The sequence below is a fragment of the Lepidochelys olivacea genome (genome assembly GCF_965140295.1).
Source record: "Lepidochelys olivacea isolate rLepOli2 genome assembly, chromosome: 26".
Lineage (NCBI taxonomy): Eukaryota > Metazoa > Chordata > Testudines > Cheloniidae > Lepidochelys > Lepidochelys olivacea.
Genome location: NC_140436.1, coordinates 1,394,890 through 1,415,654, shown reverse-complemented (window position 1 = coordinate 1,415,654; position 20,765 = coordinate 1,394,890). Strand labels below are relative to the sequence as shown.

Genomic DNA, 20,765 nt, shown 5'->3' with positions numbered 1-20,765 from the left:
ACCATGCTCAGTAAGCAATACAGAGGGTGGTCTCTCTCTCTCTCTTTTTTCTTTTTTTTTTTTTTTTTTTTTAAGTATGGTGCTCACTCATATCCTTTTCCTGCTCTGAGGATGAATTTCTGATCCAAAGCCCATTGAAATCTGTGGAAAGGCTCTCGTTGGCTTCAGAGCGTTTGGATCAGGCCTCTGTTGGGAAGCTGGTGCTGGGTCACTTCACTGAAGCAGCGTTGAGCCTGAGTGCAGCTGGAAGCAGCCCTTCATTTTCAAGTGGGATGGGTCACTCTGTGCCGTGCTTTCTTGCTGAGGGAAGCTGAAATGTGACTGGATAGTATCTGTTATCAGTATGTGTAAGCCGTGTGTCAAAAATGTTCCTGAATTCCCCCTCCACACCCTTTTAGACTTTGAATCCAAGACAAATACAACTAGAATGTCTTCTGGTCTCAGCCAGTGAACCATTCGGCTCCATGGTAGTGAACCAGCCGCAGGCCCAAAGCAGGAGGTGGAATGTGGGGTAACAGTTTCTTTTCAAAGTTGGCTCTGACCCATAGGGGTGCAGTGATTGGTCACTCTCCCAGATGTTACTCCTAGGGCAGTTCACAGCTGTGGTTAGAATGCGGAGCTATTCTGATGAGTCAGTATCAGCCAGAAATGCCTGCTGCTTGCTGTATCAAATGGGGGCGGGGTGTGGGGAGCTGTATCTTCCTCTTTCTCATTTTGCTAAATAGTATAATCTGTGTAAAGTTTTGTATGAACCGCATCTACTTTCAGGCCCCAATCCAGCAGAGCACTTAAGCACACGCCTCAAGTCCCTCTAACTTCAGTGAGACATGTGCTCAAAGTTAAGCTCCTGCTTAAGTGTTTTGCTGAATAGGAATGGGCTTCGGCACATACATGAAGTTAAGCATCTGCTTTGCTGAATTGGGGCCTCAGAAATGAAATGATGCAGGATGCTTTCTGCCATGTATGTTGTTAGACTTTCCTCTTTCTTTGCAAGAGGAAACTGCAACAAATCAGTTTCTCTGTGTGTACTATGCTCTCTTAGACCATGCCAATGATATTTTATACAATTTATTCTCTGAAGAGATGATAAAGTACTATGTCAGTGTGAGACATTATTAGGTCCCCATTCCAGTTCATATCTCAGTGTAAAGACAGTAACAAAAATTATTAAAATATCTGTCATCCTAGAAATGGGGTCATGCAGAATATGCTCACCCAGTAGCCAGGAGTCTGGAGTTTTGTGTCTGTTGTGGCTGGCAGCTCCTGGAGTGGTCGTGGCATTTACTACAGTGATTAAAATAATAAGAATAAAAGGAGAGCTATAGGAATCTCTTGTGTGTGCACCAGCACCAGTCACCATTTGGACTAGCGTTCATTGTGTGTTTTTTGTAAATGCAGCTCAAAGCAAATTTTATTTTATTTTCATTTATAATCTATGCCCAGTGCCATGGTCTCTGGCCCCTTAGCTAATGTTAAAGAACAGAACAACTTTCCCCATGCAATAAACTACCCAGCAACTAGTGCACCCCTTACTGCCTTGCTGATGCATAGTGATGGGTCTCACACCAAGGTAAAATGCTGACTTATAGAGGCTGTCGGTGAGGACAGAAGTATGAAGGTGCCCTTCCGTAAACAAAGTGTAAGCTGATCGCCTAGCTCACCTGGTTTGTGACTATTTATCGTTTAACTCTTAACATTCTTGACTGTTTTGCAGAATCTGGCTCTCGGGTCAGGAGCTGTTGGATCTTTGCCGCTGACCTATATATCCAAGGTAATGGGAGGGTGGTGTCTCAGAACTGCTCTGCTGTGGGGGGAGGTGAACTAGACCTAGAAATAAGCTAATGGCCTGCCCAGTACAGAAAATTGTAGGAGTCCAGAGTTATTTGCTCTATATACTACTGCTGGGTAGAACTGGTGAGGATATTGTTCTTCAGAATGTTTGTCAACCAAAAATGTCCTTTTTGCTGAACTCAAAGTTTTTGAAGAATCTACTGATTTTGATGAACTGTTTAGAAAAAACCCAGAACTAAGCATTGCAATAATGTTAGAATATCTTGATGTTTTGAGGAATATAACATTTCAGTTTTTTTAAATTTAGAAACAACTTTTCAAAATTAAACTCATAAGGTGGTTTGGTATTTTTTTAGTGTTAAAAAAGTTGATGTTTTAAAAAGTTGGAAAAGGTAACAAACCGACCTGAAATGAATCATTTTTTCCAGAAATTTGTTTCCTGGGAAACGTTGAATTTTTTTTTTTTGTTTCGAAAATTTGAAATTGTGGAATTGCCCGCCAAACGGATCCTCTGAGTCCTGCCAGCTCTACTGTGACAGGTCTCTCGTGTAGCAAAGAGGTCTGCATTTCCGTTGTAAAATGATATCACGTAGGCCAGCAGGATTGCTGGGTAGGAAGGAGGTATTTCAATAATGAGGAAGAATGCAGAGCCACAGAACCCGGAAGCTTTTAGTAAGGGCAACCAGTACAGAGTCCTGATCGGGCCTGATGCCCCAGCCGTGAGCTATTTGCAGATGAAACTTCCCGGCTGGAAGACAGCATTTTAAATCTATTTCATTGCTCAGAGTGCCAGTCTCACTCAGCATCCGATTGAACCTGGTTCACATGCATAACTATGTGTTTTATCAGGTTTGTAATTAGTTTAAGTAAATAATAATCTGTAACAAGGTGTCATGTAAACATCACCCACTGCTCAACACGGCTCTCTCTGAGACTCGGGAGTTGTGTTGCGGTTATTTAATGTGTAGTACAGGAGGGCCTAGAGGGCCCCAGATGAGGTCAGGCCCATTTTGCTGGGCCCTGCACAGCTAGTGAGAGACAGGCCCTGTCCCAAGGAGCTTCAGTAGAGGGTGCATTGTTTCCTACATGCCTCTCCTGCGACGCTTCCATGGCGACTTGAATGAGCTTCTGATTCAAAGCCGCACCCAACTGCGCGGGACTCTCCTGTGTAAATGTGGGTCTGTCTGCGTTTGGAGCTAGGGGAGTGATACCGGCTCCCGCCCGCTCATCGAGCTAGCGCCGTGTAGATAGGGTAGCATGGGCCGTGGCCAGCGGTGGCACGGGCTCCGGCTGTGCTGAGAACGAACCCACCGGGTTCTGCTGGGTTTGTCCTTGGCACAACTAGCCCATGCTGCTTCTAGGGTCGCCAGTTCTGATTGGACGAATTCCTGAAGGTTTCATCACAGGACATAACCTTTAATTCCTGGAGACTCCAGGACAGTCCTGGAGGGTTGGCAGCCCTCGCTGCTTCCCTGGCCACGCTGCTAGTTTTGGTGGGCTAGCTTGAGAGCTAACGCACGGACATCCGCGAGGGCTGGGAATCCCACCCCCAGCGCCGATGTAGACGTAGCCTCAGGTCTGTCTGTGCTTCAAACCAGAGTGTAAATTCCAGCTCAAGGACACCTGCCTGCAGCAGCTCCGGATGAGCTAGGGCGCTGACTGTAACTGTGGGGCCCCAGTGGTGTGACCCATGGGACGGGCCAGCCACCCCCTGTATCTTCCTGTGGTCTCAGATGGGCTTGTACCCGGGGAAGCTGGCCCCTCCCACTGCTTGCATCACAGCAGCTCTGCTTCGGTTTTTTGCCCATTACCTGGGTCAAAGCTAGCGTGGGTGTGTCTCCTCCAGGTGGAATTGACACCTACCTTAGAGGGCAGGGTCTCCAAGTGCCCATTCTGAAGGCTGCTCCTCTTCCTGTGTGGCTGGCTGCAGTGTTGTTGTTTCAGGGCCTGATTCTCCGCTTCTTTGCCCCCTGGGAGTCCTTTGCCACACATCACACTCCACCCTGGATGTTTGGTAGCACTGCACACCCATTCTGCACTGGTGTGACTGACTGCCCGGAGAGCAAGAGGGTAGAGAATCAAATCCCCCATGTCTGTCTTCAGTGTCTGTTCCCTTCAGTTGTAGTCACCCCCTCTAGGACATAAGGTTGTGGGTTCGAGTCCTCATGCCAGAACTTTGGCTCAGGCCCAGTGCTGTCCCTGCTGTGCAGTGCCAGGAGCAGTCACTGTCCTCTGGATATGTCCAACCAAGGTCCCTTCTGCTAATTTCTGGGGCGTGCCTAAGGAATGTTAAATATACTAGGGGACTTTTAGAGAAGAGTGGAGGGGACGTCTAGTACCCTGGCCAATATCCCCACTCCCCGCCTTAATATAACAGGCACTAGTGTCCAAGGGTGGGTGTGAGCTAGTGCTGAGCACAGGGTGGCCTCTGTGTTTGCCAGCAGGCAGCCCCGGTTCTGGAAACATTGAGAATCTCTTCCCAGAGGAAGACTGCCTTGTGGTTAAGGCACTAGCTGAGATGTGGGAGTCCTGGGTTCAAATCCTACCTCTGCCCTAGTCCAGATTCTTTATGTGGCCTTGAGTGAGTCACTTAGTCTTTCTGTGCCCAGCTACAAAATGTGCATCTTTTCCTACGACTTCATTCATGTGCAGTGCTCGAGTGGTACAGGGCCAAGACAGATTAGCTGGAACAGCATCCACCAGAAAGACTGTAAGGTGGGCCATGTGGGTGCAAACAGCACAGGGAACAATACGCGGTAGGAAATGTTGCTTTCTTAGCACACCTTGTGCTTTAAATCCCTTGACAGAGAGTCACGTGTCTAATATCATGGCTCTGTTGATCAGGCAAGTTGGGATTGTATGTGCCACCTAGATGTGCTTGGAAGTTCGACCTTCTGGATCTTGGCCTGGGGCGGGTTACTGTAGTTACAGCTTTGGTTACTGTCGTTGGAAAAAGACCCAGCAGATCTCTGCTCCTGCTGATTCATGATTTATAAATTAAGCTCAGATGAAGCCATGCTGAGGGATGCAGTCTTCCCCATTTCAGAAGGAACTTCACTGATAAATTATATATATTTTAGACTAAGTGAAAATTGCTACAGCTCTGGATTCAGTCGAAAACTGCAGGGTTGGGTTATACCAATGGCTTTAGCTACCAATTATAAACATGCCAGAGAAATGGAGGTTTGCTTGAGAAAGCATATTTAAAGTATTACAGACTGGTTCAGAAGTAGGCGGCCTGTCAAAATAAATATACTCTATAAAGGCCATGCCTGGAGCCCCCGGGAATATTACTCTTACAAAAATGATTCCTATTCTTTAGGGAGCAACCACTGTTATTTCCCTTCAGTTTTCTTAATTACTGCACAGAGTGCATTTGGTCCAACAGAAAGTCATACTTCCAGGGCCCCAAAAGAATCTGCATCCTTGTTGTGCAGTGTGGCTGGCACTGGAGTAGAGGGAGAACAGCAGATGAAGGCTGCTCTCTGAAGTGACCTTCTTTTGGGGCTGCTGAGTTCGTTACCACACGTGGTCTCTATTAAATCTGATATGAATGAGTTCCTGAGCTAACTCAGCTGTGGGGCACCTCGTCGTGAGTAGCAGTGGTGGTGAACTTGCATCATAAATCTCATTCTGATATGCACAGGATATATCCGCCGCTAAAGGCCAACTGTCACTTTGCCTGTTAACATATCTGGGGTGGTTTTGTGACACAGAGGCTCGCCTGGTTTGCTGCAAGGCAGTCCTTTTCATGCTCGGTGATGGTCTATTTCCAGCAAAAGAAAGCGACTCTGCGCCAGAGAAAATGTTGTAGTAAAATAGTAGCATTGCAGTGTATCCGCATCATAGATTTGGTGTGGAAGAGGAATTACGCCACGCTAGGGCATGTGTACCCTGTGCTGAAATAGCCGTTCTAGGTGAGCTGCGTCTGTTAGCATGCCCAGGTATGAACATGCACCTACTCTCTTAACGCCAGGCCCCAGAACCATGGTAAAGCACAGGTTTTGCTAGCGAGGTGCTAGTTCTTTTTTCATCTTCAGCAGAGGCATAGATCTTGTAGGCAAGGTTTTAGCCACATCCATGGACTAAATTTGCAGTTACCAGAGCCATATAGTGGTGTGGATATGCATATACATCTCTCCCCCGGAGAAATCCAAGTGGAATTCTGCTATCTAGCACTAACCATGGGACGTTTGCGCGGGACACAGGTACATGTGGGCCCATGGTGAGGAAGGCACATCTAGTGAGACACAACTCAGACGAAGGAGGTATGTGAGGAAGGATGTGCTGATGAGCCATTCTCACTTGTCATGTTAATTTTGCTTTGACTCAGGCTCGCTTGATTTCCTCATAATTTATAAATGGTCTTAATTACAGTGCTGAAGAATGGAAGACAATGTGTCCTTTCTAACAGAAGCAGATGCTGCCCCATCTCACTGCCGCTAACGTGATTTATTTTAAAAATCTGTTTCTCTTTAGGTCAGCGTCGCCACCCCAAAACAAAAACCAAAAGTCCCATTCTGCTTTGGTGAGTGTAACATATGATGGCGGGGGAAAGCACCAAAATGCCCAGCGCTCACATAATGACAGGTCTCTGACGGGAGGACTGGATGGTTAGGTGCTGTTATAAACCATGAGAATTCATAAACAGCAATTATCCCTGGGCCTTCTTTGTTCATTAGTATATGGTGTTCCAGAAGTGTGAGATACTGCGTGTTGCTGGAAGGATGTTTTCAGAGAGGGTGAAATTCGCACTTGTACAGCGCAGTCAGCACAAAGGACTATGCACCACTTAAGTCCCTCTGAAACCCATAGGGCTAAATGGTGCCTTGATCCTTGTGCTGGCGTCTTCTGCACAGGGGTGGATTTCTCCCTTTGGGTGGGAGGGGACCTCGGTTTTTCCCTGTCCCCCCCAGTAGCCTGGATACTGTGGGTGGTTGTCTAGCCTGAGCAACCTTGTCCTAGTGCTTCTCTGCGCTAATGGAGGCTTCCCCCATATTCACCCTAATGCTGCAGTGCATTATACAATGTATTTTTCTGTGTGCCTGTAATTGCAAAGAAGAGGTGGTCTGGGATTGTTTTCCCTTCCCGGTGGCCCTCAGCTTTACCCAAGCCACAAAAGTTCCTCACTTTCATGAGCACTAAACTTACCTCCGAGTTAAAGCAGCAGAAACAACACCACCAGCACATACCTGTCTCAAAGGGCTTGGGGTGCGGCGGCGGGGGGGGTAGCGGGGGTGCCACAATTTTCTATACTTGCATGCAGGGGACATGAATCAGTACCAAACCCAGAGCAGGTAGCATATTCCCACGCCATGACTGAGCTTGCTGCTTTGCTGTGCTGTGCTACAGAATCTCATGTGCCTAAAATATGGGGAGTGCTCTGGTTTAACTCCTTGGGACTCCGGACACCCCAGCACAGAGTGCATTGGCGGCAGGGCAGTGCAAGTGCAGATGGCTGACGTGAGGAGGCACGGGTCTCAACAAAACCTTGCGCAATTCAAAATGTCTCAAGGTTTTCAATGCAGAAATCCTATGAGGATGTTTCCTTTGACCCAGCTGCTGCAAGCCAGAAGGCCACACTAGCTGAGAAGTCAGGGGTGGAGAGGAGGGGATGCGTGTCCCAAGAGAGCTTTCCAGACTCCCATGGGACTCCTGTTCAGGATTTGATCCTCCTTTGATCGTTGCAGATGAAACTTAAAACTGTGGTTCTGACCACTGGTGGTCATAACAGCTCCCAGGGCACTTGTAAGCATGTTACCACGAATGCCCTGGTTAAATTCTAATTCAGATCATTCCATTCTCTCCCCCTAAATTCCCTCTGTGGTTTCAGTTGGATTGTGGTATTCTTCACAGCCAGTCCTGAACTGTTGTGTAGTGTGGCAATGTGCAGTTAAACAGCTGCCATACTCCACCCCAGAGGTGGCTGCAGCTCAGTGGTGGTTCCTGGCATATTTTCCAGTCAAGTGGTTGCAAGGCTGAAATAGGTAATGTTTGCAGGGTACTGTGGGGTTGGAAGTTGAGAGGTGCTGCTGATGTGCAAGGTATTCTTATTAATTAATTCTTATAAATTAATTCTTATGAATTAATTTAACCATGCTGAGCACTAACTGGGGTTCCCTCTCTTTTTCCCCCCCCCTCTCTTTGATAGTTATCAATGCTTTATCTCAGCGGTATTTCTTACAAGCCAGCGATCAAAAGGACCTACAGGACTGGGTGGAGGCTCTGAACCGTGCCAGCAAGATTACGGTATGTTAACGCTGCTGTCACTGCTTTCTCCACTTCCCTGTTGAGCAGTGGGGCTGTCCGAGAAATGTTTGGAAAAGCCGTATTTAACTTCTTGCTCTGACCTCATCCCCCATCTCCTTTCTGCAACCTGCTCAAAGGTAATGGTTGAGTCTGGCCAGAAACGGGCTGCTCCCGGGGCCAGCTGTGCTCTGAGGCTGAGCCGCTCTTGATGTGGCATTAGCACTGCTGGCTCTGCAGGAAATTCCTACTCAGATTTTTGAGTCTGTCATGTTTTAATTAATGCTGAGGTTGTGATTCACAGCCACAAAACCAGGAAAGAAGTTGAAACCCTGCTCTCAGCTAGCTGCTGCTCTGTCCTTCAGTCCCCTTGGGAGCTGCTCTGATCCATCCACATTCAGCATCGTGCGGCTCTGTGCTATAAAGCAATTGTGATGCCATTGGCTCCTGAGCTCCCTCAGCTCCCATTGGAAGGAATGGGACTGCTGCAACTTCCCAGGCAGTACAGAGAAGTTATTGACACTCTGCATGCTTAGTTGCTGCTTTGCAAGTTTTAATGACTTGCATGATTTTAATTGAAGAAAGAAAATACTCCAAGAAAAGGGGCTGATCTTTTGGTTATGAAGCTTCCTAAAGAGATTTTAGAGCTGGAAAAAGACACAGCACCTAAGTTCTAAGCTCAGCACCCACAATGTGGGCCAGAATTTCAGAAGTCCTTAGGACCAGTAGCTACCATTGAAAACTATAGTAAGTGAGCTATTCTGCAAATCTGGCCTCAGATGAGTGATCTCTGTGGCTTCTTTTCTTCTCTGGTAACTTAAATCTGGAGAGATTTTTATATTTATAAACGAAGATAAGATAAATTCACTTCCCGTATTCCCAGGCACAGCTGCTGCGTGTGACCATGATTAAACCCTTGGAAAAGAGAAGCTTCTAATGGAGATAGGCACACCCTTATGTGTTCTGGTGCCACTGTGTTAATGTAATTATTGAAGCCTGGGATCTGTGTGTAACTGATTTCTTGCTGCTGCTATCAAAGGGTTTATTTCTTGTGCTAAAGTAATTTGCTTATTCAGTTTTTCTCCTTCCTGGTATGGTTGGTCTCATGAGATTTGACACAGCAAACGCTTTGTATTGTGGGACACAGTAAGGGAGAGAATGTGACTGGACATGTCTCTGTCTTTCCCTCTCATATACCAGTGCATTTATATAGCCATAAGTTAACAGTGGCCCAGTGACTCCTGGTTTGCCTTCTCCTTGGCTGTTTAATGCTCCTTACAATGAGAGATGGTGCCTGTCCCTGTTGTTGATGGTAATTTAAGCATAAAAGTGAACCGGAATGATAGAGCTGTCCGTATACAGTCTATTTAGTGTTCGGTTTGTAGAAATGGGCTGGTGAAATGTCTGTTCTGATTAAGGTTCTTGAAGCTTGACTCATCATGGGACATCCCAGAACCTAACAGATCCATTGAAGGAGTCATATGATTTTAAAAGGATGAATTGAAGGACTCGAGATACCTAATGGTCACAGTGCTAGATGGATTTTACTGCCTCATACACTGATGTCTATTGCCTAGATTTTTATAAATCATGTATCAAGATGAATGATGTTGAACAAGTTAAGCAGTGATCTTTAGCACAGAACTCTCTTCTCCAAGCATCAATTGATCATGTGGTGTGCTATACATCTACAATATTGCAGTATAATAAAATGCAAAGGATTTCATTTTCCAAAGGGCTGGAGCCTGGCCTGCCTCTTGCTGGTGTGCATTGCACTTGCCTTTTTGTATCTGCAAGTGAAGTGAGGATGCAAATCTGGGTCCCTGCAGCTGCCTGATGGAGGGTGAGCTGCTTGGCTGCACCTGCTCTGATTTGCACCTTCCACTCACTTCTGGGTGCAGGTTACACTTGTAAAAGCCCCAAATCAGCCCCAGAGGAATGGCAAATGCCCTGTTGGCAATGTCCTCCAAAGTGTGACTAGTAGAATATTAACTCTAGACTTGAAGGACACTGATCTGTTTCTCCTTGTGCCTTACACTTTTGTCATTTGCACCTGTGGAAAGTTAATTTAAAATGCTACTGTTCTGATCTGAGAGAGCTTTACCTCCACTCTGCACTTCTTCTGCAGAGGTGTCAGTGAGGATACAAGGTGCTGGCCATTGGCGAATCGGGCCCCTAGTATGCGGCTTTTAGAAAGAATTGCATCTGTTTATTGCTGAAAGGAGCCTGTTTGATTTTTTTAAACCCCTAAAACCCAAACTATTAAACGTTGGCTGGGCCTTCTTGGATCCTCTGGCGTGTCTAGATTGGCTAGTTGGCCTGCGTCACTCACTGGTTGACTGGGTCTTTAGTAGCTCAGCACATCAGACAAATCCAGCAGGGGAGTCTCCTGCCTTCTACAGGGCAGTTAGAAAGGACAGTGCTGCTAAAAATATTTGCAAGACTTTTGGGTGTGAGATTTGACCCACCTGCTCCCTCTGAATTTCCTTTCTCCCGTGTGCCTGTTCACATGGTCTGGCTTCTCTGGGCCATTCCCATTACCAAGCTGCAATGTGGTCGGGTGCTGAGTAGAAACCTATAGCCGCTGAAAGACCAGATACAGTGAAAATGGGCAAGGGAATTAATGTGCTGCCTTTCCTAAGACCTGCAAATACATTGACCCAGACAGTGGGGTAGTGATCAATGGCTCCGTGTCTAGTTGGCAGCCGGTCTCAAGTGGAGTGCCCCAAGGGTCTGTCCGGAGCCGGTTTTGTTCAATATCTTCATAAATGATCTGGAGGATGGTGTGGATTGCACCCTCAGCAAGTTTGCAGATGACACTAAACTGGGAGGAGAGGTAGATACGCTGGAGGGTAGGGATAGGATACAGAGGGACCTAGACAAATTAGAGGATTGGGCCAAAATAAATCTGATGAGGTTCAACAAGGACAAGTGCAGTCCTGCACTTAGGATGGAAGAATCCCATGCACCGCTACAGACTAGGGACTGAGTGCCTAGGCAGCAGTCCTGCAGAAAGGGGGGTTACAGTGGACAAGGGGTTACAGTGGACAAGAAGCTGGATATGAGTCAACAGTGTGCCCTTGTTGCCAAGAAGGCCAATGGCATTTTGGGATGTATAAGTAGGGGCATTGCCAGTAGATAGAGGGACGTGATCATTCCCCTCTATTTGACATTGGTGAGGCCTCATCTGGAGTACTGTGTCCAGTTTTGGGCCCCAAACTACAAGAAGGATGTGGAAAAATTGGAAAGTGTCCAGCGGAGGGCAACAAAAATGATTAGGGGACTGGAACACATGACTTATGAGGAGAGGCTGAGGGAACTGGGATTGTTTAGTCTGCAGAAGAGAAGAATGAGGGGGGATTTGATAGCAACCTTCAACTACCTGAAAGGGGGTTCCAAAGAGGATGGATCTAGACTGTTCTCAGTGGTAGCAGATGACAGCAAGGAAGGAAGGATGGTCCAGCCCTTAGGGAGGTCCTCTTGGATTGAGAGACAGGTTCAGTTCCCTGCTCTCACAGACTTCATATGTGATCTTTGGCAAATCTCTCGGTTTCTCTTAGCCCTGTCTGTACAGTGGAGATCATAGCACTGCCTCGCTTCGCGGGAGTGGTGGGGGGGTGAGAGTATGTACAAGTTGCAGTGGGGGAGGTTTAGGTTGGATATTAGGAAAAACTTTTTCACTAGGAGGGTGGTGAAGCGCTGGAATGGGTTACCTAGGGATGTGGTGAAATCTCCTTCCTTAGAGGCTTTTAAGGTCAGGCTTGACAAAGCCCTGGCTGGGATGATTTAGTAGGGGATTGGTCCTGCTTTTGAGCAGGGGGTTGGACTAGATGATCTCCTGAGGTCCCTTCCAACCCTAATATTCTAGGATTCTGTGAGTGTATTGGGCTAGCTGGGCCCTTCATCTGGCATCGGAGCCGTGTGCCGAAATGCTAGCTCATCGGTTGTGCCAACAACAAACAGCATATGCCGCTTCTGCTTTCATTTCCGGGATCAATATGGCTACAAATTCATTTAGATGGGAGACCGGAAAGAGACCCCAGGAGACTGGTGCTCCAGCAATTCCAGACCCGTGTGCTGTGTAGAGTTTCTTTGTCCTGGCCCCATGGTACATACGCTCAGGTTGATGCACAGGGCTTAGCTGCCTTAGGTGGCAGAGGAATTCTGAAGTGCAGGATACAGAATTAGTCAGTGTGTGTCAATATTGTATTGAACATGCCAGAATAACCAGTTAAAGCACGTCTAGAGTCAGACGTTCTAAGAAAGGCTGTTTCCATACTAAACCTCCCTTGGCACTTCAGCCCGGGGCTAGTATTTCCTTATTTCATCGTCTTTTGGAAGAGAGAGAGAGGTTTGTCTGTCCCAGCTAGGGTGTGGGGTGTAAAATTGCAAGCATGGCACCAGCATCTAGACAGCAGAGGCAGCCTGTCTAGAGAGAGCCGGCTTGCGAAGAGGCACCGTTCAGAAGGACTGTTATTAAGTAGGACAGGCTGCTCTCCTCTTTAATTGCCAGAAGCTGGGAATGGGTGACAGGGGATGGATCACTTGGTGATGACCTGCTCTGTTCATTCCCTCTGGGGCACCTGGCATTGGCCACTGTCGGAAGACAGGACACTGGGCTACATTGTTCTGACCCAGTATGACCGATCTTATGTTCTCAGACAAGCGAGTAGCCCTAGCCAGGAGCGCCGGGCTCCCCTGCGGGCTGAAGCATGAGATTCCAGTCCATGCTTCTCCCACTGTGAGGCCATTGTTTTTCTGCATTTGTCATGGTCCCGGCTGACTATCCTCAAAGCTGCTTGGGCCGCTGTAGCCTGGAACAGCTCAGTCACTTCTGGGGAGGTTTTGAAAGGTGCAACTGCAGTTATGGGGAGAGATCCTGACTTTCAGTGGGATCTGGGCCCCTGACTGCCCTTTGCCATTGAAAATCTCCATCTTGATATGTATTGTGCAAAGCTTGATTTGTTACTTGCTTGTGGTTGCCAAAATATTTCTTCAGCACTCTACATGGGCAGCACTAAGCTAACCCTCACAGCAGGGAAGGAAGGATGGTCCAGCTCTTAGGGAGGTCCTCTTGGACTGAGAGACAGGTTCAGTTCCCTGCTCTCACACAGACTTCGTATGTGATCTTTGGCAAGTCACTTGGTTTCTCTTAGCCCTGTCTGTACAGTGGAGATCATAGCACTGCCCCGCCTCGCAGGGGTGGTGGTGGGGGTGAGAATACGTACATTAGAGGCTCTGAGGTGCGTAGATACTGTCGTAGCTGGGGCAGGTACCTGCAGTAGATACCCTGGAGAGGTAGCTAATTATTTTTTCCATTTTGCAGATGAAAACGGACTCACAGGCTGATTGCTGTGAGCTGGCTTCGAACGGGCACCCCCTAGCAGCAGTGCATGCAGAGATTCAGGCCCCTACTATACGCTCCCTTTTCGTATGCATTGTGAAACCATTTCCGTTGGTTTGGCCATGTGTACCAGCTCCTCCGGCAGTGACGTGCACAGACCTCCTTGTCTGCACTCCCTTCTGCGATGCTTGAGAAGATGCAGACAGATGAAAGGCGGCATGTTGCGCAAGAGGTTCTGATCTGGCCCGTTGCTCGTCACGCCAGCGTGTTTGGCGGCCTGGTGCACAGGGTGACAACCGCAGAAAGTTCCGCCGGACCATGCTGCACAGGTGTACGTTGCTGAGGACATGCTGCACAGTGCTGGGCTCCCGCGGGTGTGGGAACCTTCTGCCTCGTTGCTTTCTGTCACAGCAGCTGTGCTGTTTCTGAAACAGGAAGCGATGGTGTGTTAAGATGGTCATGTTTCCTGTTCCCTACCACTGAAGGCTGGCTACTTCATTTGGTTAGCGAAGCCTGGCTTTTGAGAACTGCCTGGAGTTTACTGCTTGGATTATTACTCCAAAGATGAACTGGAGAAAATATGTTTGTCAGCAAAGCAGCAAAATACTTTCTGTTGAGCCTTTTCATGCTGCAGATCTATGTCTGACCAGTGGGTTGATTAGCTCAGCACTGAATCACTTTCTGTAGGCGACCGTAGCTGTCTGTTCTGGTCTGGCCAGGAAAGTCTTGGACTATTCACTCCTCTTCTCAGTCCTTATCTACACTCAAACTTGAGTCAGCTCAGTTAAACTGGTTCAGTTAAGCTGGTCCACACCCTTGTGTGGAGATGCTGTCATTTCTGGAGTGCTTTATTTCGGGCTAGCTTCTATCTGTTCCTAGTTGTCTTAAGCTAAACAAAAATAAGCCTGCTCTCAAACAAAAGAAGAGTGTCCACACAGCCTTTTACACCAGTTTAACTAACCTGGTTTTAAATCGCTCCTTAAGTAAAAATGATGTAACCATGTGTGTAGCTAAGCCCTTATTTTCAGGAGTGCAAATTTGCACACTGAATGCAAAGTACATGATGAGTCTAACGAGGGGAATAGCAGGAATATCCTCTGAGACTCTGTGTTTCTCAGCTCCGTGAGCTCGCTTCTGATATGATAGTTGTACCTAGCCTGTACACAGCAACTGACGTGTTCAGAGCAGTGCACAGACCTTGACTAATTCATCCTCCCAACATCCCTGCTGCAAAGGTATGTTCATATTATCCACTTTCTACAGAAAGGGAAAATGAAGCACAGAGAAGTTAAGCAACTCGCCCCAGGTCACCGAGCAAGTCCGTGTCAGAGCAATGGTTAGAGCTCAGGAGTGCCTGTCTTCTTCCTGCCTGGAGCTCTTTCCTCTAGCCTGTGCTAGCAATCAAGAAACCTTCAAATCACATGCGGGGGAGGAGAACCATTCCCAGGACACCTGCACTGTCCCATGTCATTTTCCAGTAGCAACATCTTCTCCTTTGGCTTACAGTGCGTAGTGCAGTGTCTTTGTCCCGTCCCCTTGCTGTCGAGTGGGATGTTCTGCTCAGTCTGGGGGATGCTGAAGGCAAGGAATAATCATGCATGAGAATCAGGGGCTCTCCGGAGCCAAAAGGCCTGGAGGAGATCTGTACCTGTGAAGGCACTTGACAAACTGGATACCGATATTGCAGCTCAGGGACCTGGATGCATTCCCTTCTCTCTCTGCAGTTTCTCTGCTGCCAGTGCTAGACCAGCTCTGCAGAGGAGAGCGATTGTTGACACAGATAACAAAACTGTTGCTGTAGAAATGGAGTTGTCTTGGGTTTGAGCCTCTTTCCTTTGGCACTATATACTTAGCACAGGTGGGTTAGTTCCCCCCCCGAACATACTGCCGAAGTGAACGGTGTGGGTAAATAGAGCGAAGGGCAGGGTCAAAGGGCTGGATCCCTAGTGACTGAAAAGTCTCTGAGTAAGGCAGGTAACCCCGCCCCTCCCCCCAGCTCTGGGTACTTCTACACTGCAAAGGAAAACCCGCCGCACCACCACACCCCCGAGTCTGGGTCAATTGACTCGGGTTTGTGGGGCTAAAAATAGCCGTGTAGACGTTCCTGCGCGGAGTGGAGCCTGGGCTCTGAAGCCCGGCGAAGGCGGAGGGTCTTGTAGCCCAAGCAGGCATGTCTGCACGGCTATTTTTAGCCCTGCAGCCCGAGTGCCGTGGGCTGGAGTCAGTTGACTCAGGCTCTGAGTCTCGGTGCTGCAGGGTTTTTTGCGGTAGAGACATACCCCATGTGAACTGGTTGGCAATTTCCTTTCGCCTGCACAGAGTTACCGCAGCCTGGTTCTCCCCTGCCCCACTGCTTGTGGTGTGACTCAGGGTGTGTGAAGTGTGGGTAAAACACAACCCAACTGGAAAGGGCACCTTTGACACATGCCTGACACAGAGTGCAGGCCAGTGAGGAAGCACACCCATTAGCTTCCATCCCAGTTAAGATGGGTGAGCTCCTGGTGACCCACTTTGACCAGACCTGCTCCAGAGGGAGCCCCTTCTGGCATGTGGGGGCTCATGCACTGTTCAGAGAATCCATCCTTAGTTTACACCAGCTTGTGGTGACGAGCCTCTGATTTTAGCCAGAAAAATCCAAGGTTTCAGCTTCAGCCAGAGGGTTGTGGGCTGCGTCCAGCCTGCCCGGGGAGGATCCGTGAGCATTTGTGGCTGATTATGCCACACCCATTGGCAGACTGACAGAGCAGCCAGATTTGCAGTCTCATCTGCAACCAAAGGAAGAACAAGTAACTTTACATAGGAACATCCCTGAGCCTCAGGAGCTGGTTTGGGAAAGACCAATGACAACAGCAAGAGAAACAGGCCACGTACACGCAGGGAAATGCATGAGGGGGTGTGTGTGATTCCTGCCCAGATCCGTGCCCTTTCCCCAGGACACGGAGAGGGCTGTTCCCCCAACTGCAGTGGGAGTAGAGCGGCCTTGTCCTGCTGTTACCTCTTGCTGGTTAGTGGTGTGTCCGTGTTCGGGAGGGGATGATTCAGCGTGCTCGGAATACAAAGCTGGGTCCCAGCCGCTGCCTTGCCCGCTGCTGGGGTCACACCGCTGTAGATGTGCTGTCACCGACCTGCTTAGACTTGCAAAAGCTAATGGTTAAATCTGGCAGTAATGAGAGCAGGACAATTAAAGGAGCACAAATGCAGAGGGCTCCAGAGGCAGGTCACAGACTCGTGTCAGGTGATGTTTAATTATCCGCCACCTCTCTTCTTTCCTCGGGTCATCGGGCTCTCCTGTAAACTACCTGGGATGGAGCCACACCCTCATTAACCTTGATGTGGGGTGTCTTGGTGGTGGGGTTTAAAGGGGCACTGCTGTATTTGTACAGGAGAATGGACAGGCCAGTGTCCCAGTTGCAGACCCTAAGCCGAAACCTGCTAAGTCTTCATTTCTACCAGGATGGGTGGTTTGGGGCTAGATTTGACTCCCCCATTTCTGTCGTTCACAGGTGCCAAAGAGTGGTAGTTTGCCCCCAGCCACAGAGATTACAAAGCCCCCCATTACACCCCAAGCCCAGGAGAAGAAACCGCAGGTGGCCTACAAAACGGAGATCATTGGAGGGGTGGTTGTGCACACACCTATCTCTGTCAATCAGGTAAGCTGGGCATGTCTGCGTTGCATTGCCTTGGCAGAGTGTGCCTCTGGCTTGTGATAGCAGAGAATGTTCTGAAATGTGCATTCAGTTGGGAGGAACCAGAATGTGCCCTGTGAGGATGGCGGCATCGGCAACCTCTGTGATAAAAATCCCGATCAGTCAGTCATTGTCCCCCCACACCCCAAATTATGAGCTTGGCTTAAAAATCATCAACGTTTAAAAACAAACTTCAGGTGCCTATTCTTTGCCCCCTGGTTTCTTAGCCTTAGGGTTCTGTTGGTTCTCATTTTGCAGCTTTTTCTCTGGCAACCCAGAGGGCTAGAAGCTTCTTTTTCTTTCCTTTTTATAAAAGAAAGCTGAGATTCTCGCGAGTCCAGGGGCCTGGGGCTCTAAGAAAAGCACCACGTACTGCAAGTCTCACGATAAAATCACAAGAGTTGGCAATTTGGGGACGGTGAATAGAAACGATCTGTAGTTTAACTTTCGCTCCTTGCCTTTCTGTCTCCAAGCAGTGGAAATGAAATACTCTTGGTACCAGCACAATGCTCTGGGACTGTAGCGTCTCACTGGCTCGAAGGAGCAATTCTTGAGGGATGTAAGGGGGAAAAGCTGGCAGTTCTCTGCACACTTAGCAGGGTGATGAAATTTATACCACATTCTGCTCTTTGATTTTCCTGTATTTAACTGTTGGGGAGGCTTCCAGCTGTATGCTTGACCCATGTCTGTGCCATTGACTGGGTCTCTGCTTCATCATTTTTATGTCCTAGCTTCTGCCTCTCATCATTTCTCTACCAGACATACCAGAGACCTATGAAACAACTGTGTGTGATTAACGTGGTATGAGGGATAAACAGCCTTGGGATGAAATGCAGGGTCCTTGCTGCTTAGCTAGCATGTGTTTGAGCAGGAAATGCAATATTCCTGCCTATTTCCTCTTCCAATTCCTTCCTAATACAGTCCGCAAAGCTCTGCTGTAAACCAGGCCAACAAGCATTGCATCTGTTTTCTTCTACAAGCTGTTCCCATCCTGCCTTTCGCAGAATAAACACTACTCAGGTGTGTAGTTAACCGCAACAAATTATACCTGGATCCCAACCGTTTAAGTGACAAATACTATCCATCATCTACCAGAGGTGGGAAACCCGCATTTATTATTGTTCGTTTTTAAGTGCCTGTCTGAGCCCCCGAACTATGAAGCAATACAGCAAGTGGGGGAATATCTTTTAATACACAGAGACAACAGACTGCAAGCTAGGCCGCTTTGTATAGTAACTCACACGCTACAACAGTAAAGCTTGTGCATGAGGCCCACAACAAATAACCTCCCACTAGAGCCGCAGCTGGCCCCACTCCATCCCAGTGTTTCTCCCAGGAAATGGGTGGATCTTGCAGCAAGTCCTAAGGGTAATAAATCTGGTTTCCAGGGGTCCAAGTTGAGGATCCTTCACAAAAAACACCTTCCCTCTCAAACCAGGAGACTGTTGGCTCACGCGCCTCGCCCCATTGCATCTGTTTTGAGCCCAAACCATTTAAGTCTTTATAGGCCAAGAACACCTCAGATCCCTCCTGGAAACTGATAGGCAAGATTCTGGAGCAACAGTGTCACATGAGCTGCATGAAGTGCGGCTAGGCAGGCATATGTCAGGGGATGAAATCTGGTCGTTGGCATATACCCAGAGCCCTTCCAGGGTGTGGTAAAATCTCTTGCCGTCCTGGGACAGAGGCACGCAGAGCAGAATGTGACACAGGAAATCGGTGGCAGGGCTGATGTCTCAACACCTAGATACTATGGTGACCGGCATTCCAGAAACGCCTCAGGGAGATGGGTTTAGCTGAAAAGTGTGACCAGAAAGTCCCTGATGGGCTATGTGTCTAAGCAGCCTCAGTAACGCAGCCTAAATCAGCAGTTCTTCACACTGAGTGGCAGGTGCTTCAGACAGTACCAAACTGGGGACTTAAATCACACCCCTTTGGTCTGCTTGCCGTCTCTCTCGCACACGTGTGTCTGGGGAGCTGCACGTTCTGGTGCGAGCCAGTAACTTTTTCACCCAGAATTTAGTATGAACCCTTCAAATGTGCAACTTGCTCCAGTTTTCAGAGGTGAGGCAGAACTTGGGGCTAAATTGGAGGCATTTCCAGTGACTGAACTTCAGTGTGGTTGTTGAGGGAGGATCTTGAGTGTCGTTGCTTCGGTTTAACCCATTATGTGACATCTGTTGCCTGGGGAATCTGTCTGGAACATATCTCTGAGTCTGACATTTAGGCTCTGAGCTGTCTGGGCAAGAGGCAGGAGGCTGTCTGACCTTCTCTGAAGTAACACAGTCTGATTACACACTTCCCCTATTGGTGGAATTGATTTGCACTTTCAGTTCAGGAAACCAGGTCTGTGCCTGTGAAACCTTCCCACTCAGGGTTTATAAATAGCTGCACACAGCACTTCGCTCTGGCTCCAAAGTGCAGTGAGCCAAAAGGGGTTTATGGAGCCACATGCAAAGCTGCAAACTGCCTCAGCTTTCATGCCCCTTAGCTGTGGCCTGGTCTCTGTCTCAATTCCCCACTTCTTCAAGGCCCACAGAAGATCGGAGCCAGATCACCTGCCTGTTTCCACTAGCTCCAGCTGCTGCTCTCCAGAACAGCAGCTGGGAGATGCCACAGAAGGTGTGGAGATCCCCCTTTCTCCAGTAGCCCCACTCTCCCTGTCCCTTGACGCATGGGAGGGGCATGTGCCTGACCATCGGCAACTTCCACCTTCTGGTGTTTTGACAGCCTAATTTCAGCTCTTATCAGTCACATGCCTAAAAATAGAATGGAGATTTAAGTCACTGCGGTGTTCTCCTTGGCAGGCGGTTTTAACTCTTCCCTGGCCATACAGACGTGCAGAATTGGGCCTGATTGGAGCATAGGAATTGCCAGGGTTGGATCAGACCCATGATCCATCTAGACCAGTAGCCTGTCTCTGATAGTGCGAACACTAGCTCCTTCAGAAGAAGGTGCAAGAGACCTGACGGGGCAATTATGGGATAAAGCAGGGTTTTGGGTTTTTTAATCCTAACTCAACATGTATGTTCTCATTATCCATGTACATGTCTAAGGGAGACTGCTGGCAGGAAGTAGCAGAGCAAGACAATTGTACAGCTCCATCCTGTGTGAATAGGCACTCGAACTATTTAGCTTATCAGAGAGAAGGTTAAGATGTGACTTGATTGTGGTCTAGTACCTCCCAGGAGAGAAGATTTGTGATAGCAAAGGGATCTTTAATTTAGAAGACAAAGACAGGAAAAGATCCAGTGGCTGGAAATTGAAACTAGACAAATTCAGACCAGAAATAAGGTGCAAATTTTTAACAGGGAGTGTAAATGACCGTTGGGGCAGCTCACCTCAGGATGTGGTGGATTCTTCATCACTTTAAGTCCAAGTTGCTTGGTTCTCTAAGAGAGATGCTCTGACTCAAAGGAGGAGTCGCTGGATGAGGGTCTCTGGCCTGTGTTCTGCAGGAGGTCAGACCAGATGATCTAATGGTCCCGTCTAGCCTTAAATTCTATGAATCTATATGTTTCCAGGGGGGTGTTTTCACCTCCCATTTTGAAGCAGTTCCTCCTATCCCAGTCCCTGGTTGTGTGTGGGGCTCGCTACCTGAGTGGAGCAGCTCTACAGGGAGATGTATTTCACCATTTCTAGGAAGGTAGGAGAGTGTTCAATTCAAAGGACCACTTTCATCCTTCCTACCGTGTCTT

At 48.2% G+C, this 20,765-nt stretch overlaps 1 protein-coding gene across 3 annotated transcripts in view; it reads left to right on the top strand.

Annotated features, from left to right (window-relative positions):
* PLEKHA2 (pleckstrin homology domain containing A2) overlaps positions 1–20,765 on the top strand; it is a 50,918-nt gene that overhangs the window by 10,187 nt on the left and 19,966 nt on the right. For 2 of the 3 annotated variants that reach the window (XM_084615264.1, XM_084615265.1), the window contains exons 3-6: positions 1,715–1,771; positions 6,271–6,319; positions 7,943–8,040; positions 16,885–17,031. In XM_084615264.1, the coding sequence (XP_084471390.1) occupies positions 1,715–1,771; positions 6,271–6,319; positions 7,943–8,040; positions 16,885–17,031 (351 nt within the window). The remainder of the gene's footprint in view (positions 1–1,714; positions 1,772–6,270; positions 6,320–7,942; positions 8,041–16,884; positions 17,032–20,765) is intronic. The other variant, XM_084615266.1, reaches the window with a different exon arrangement.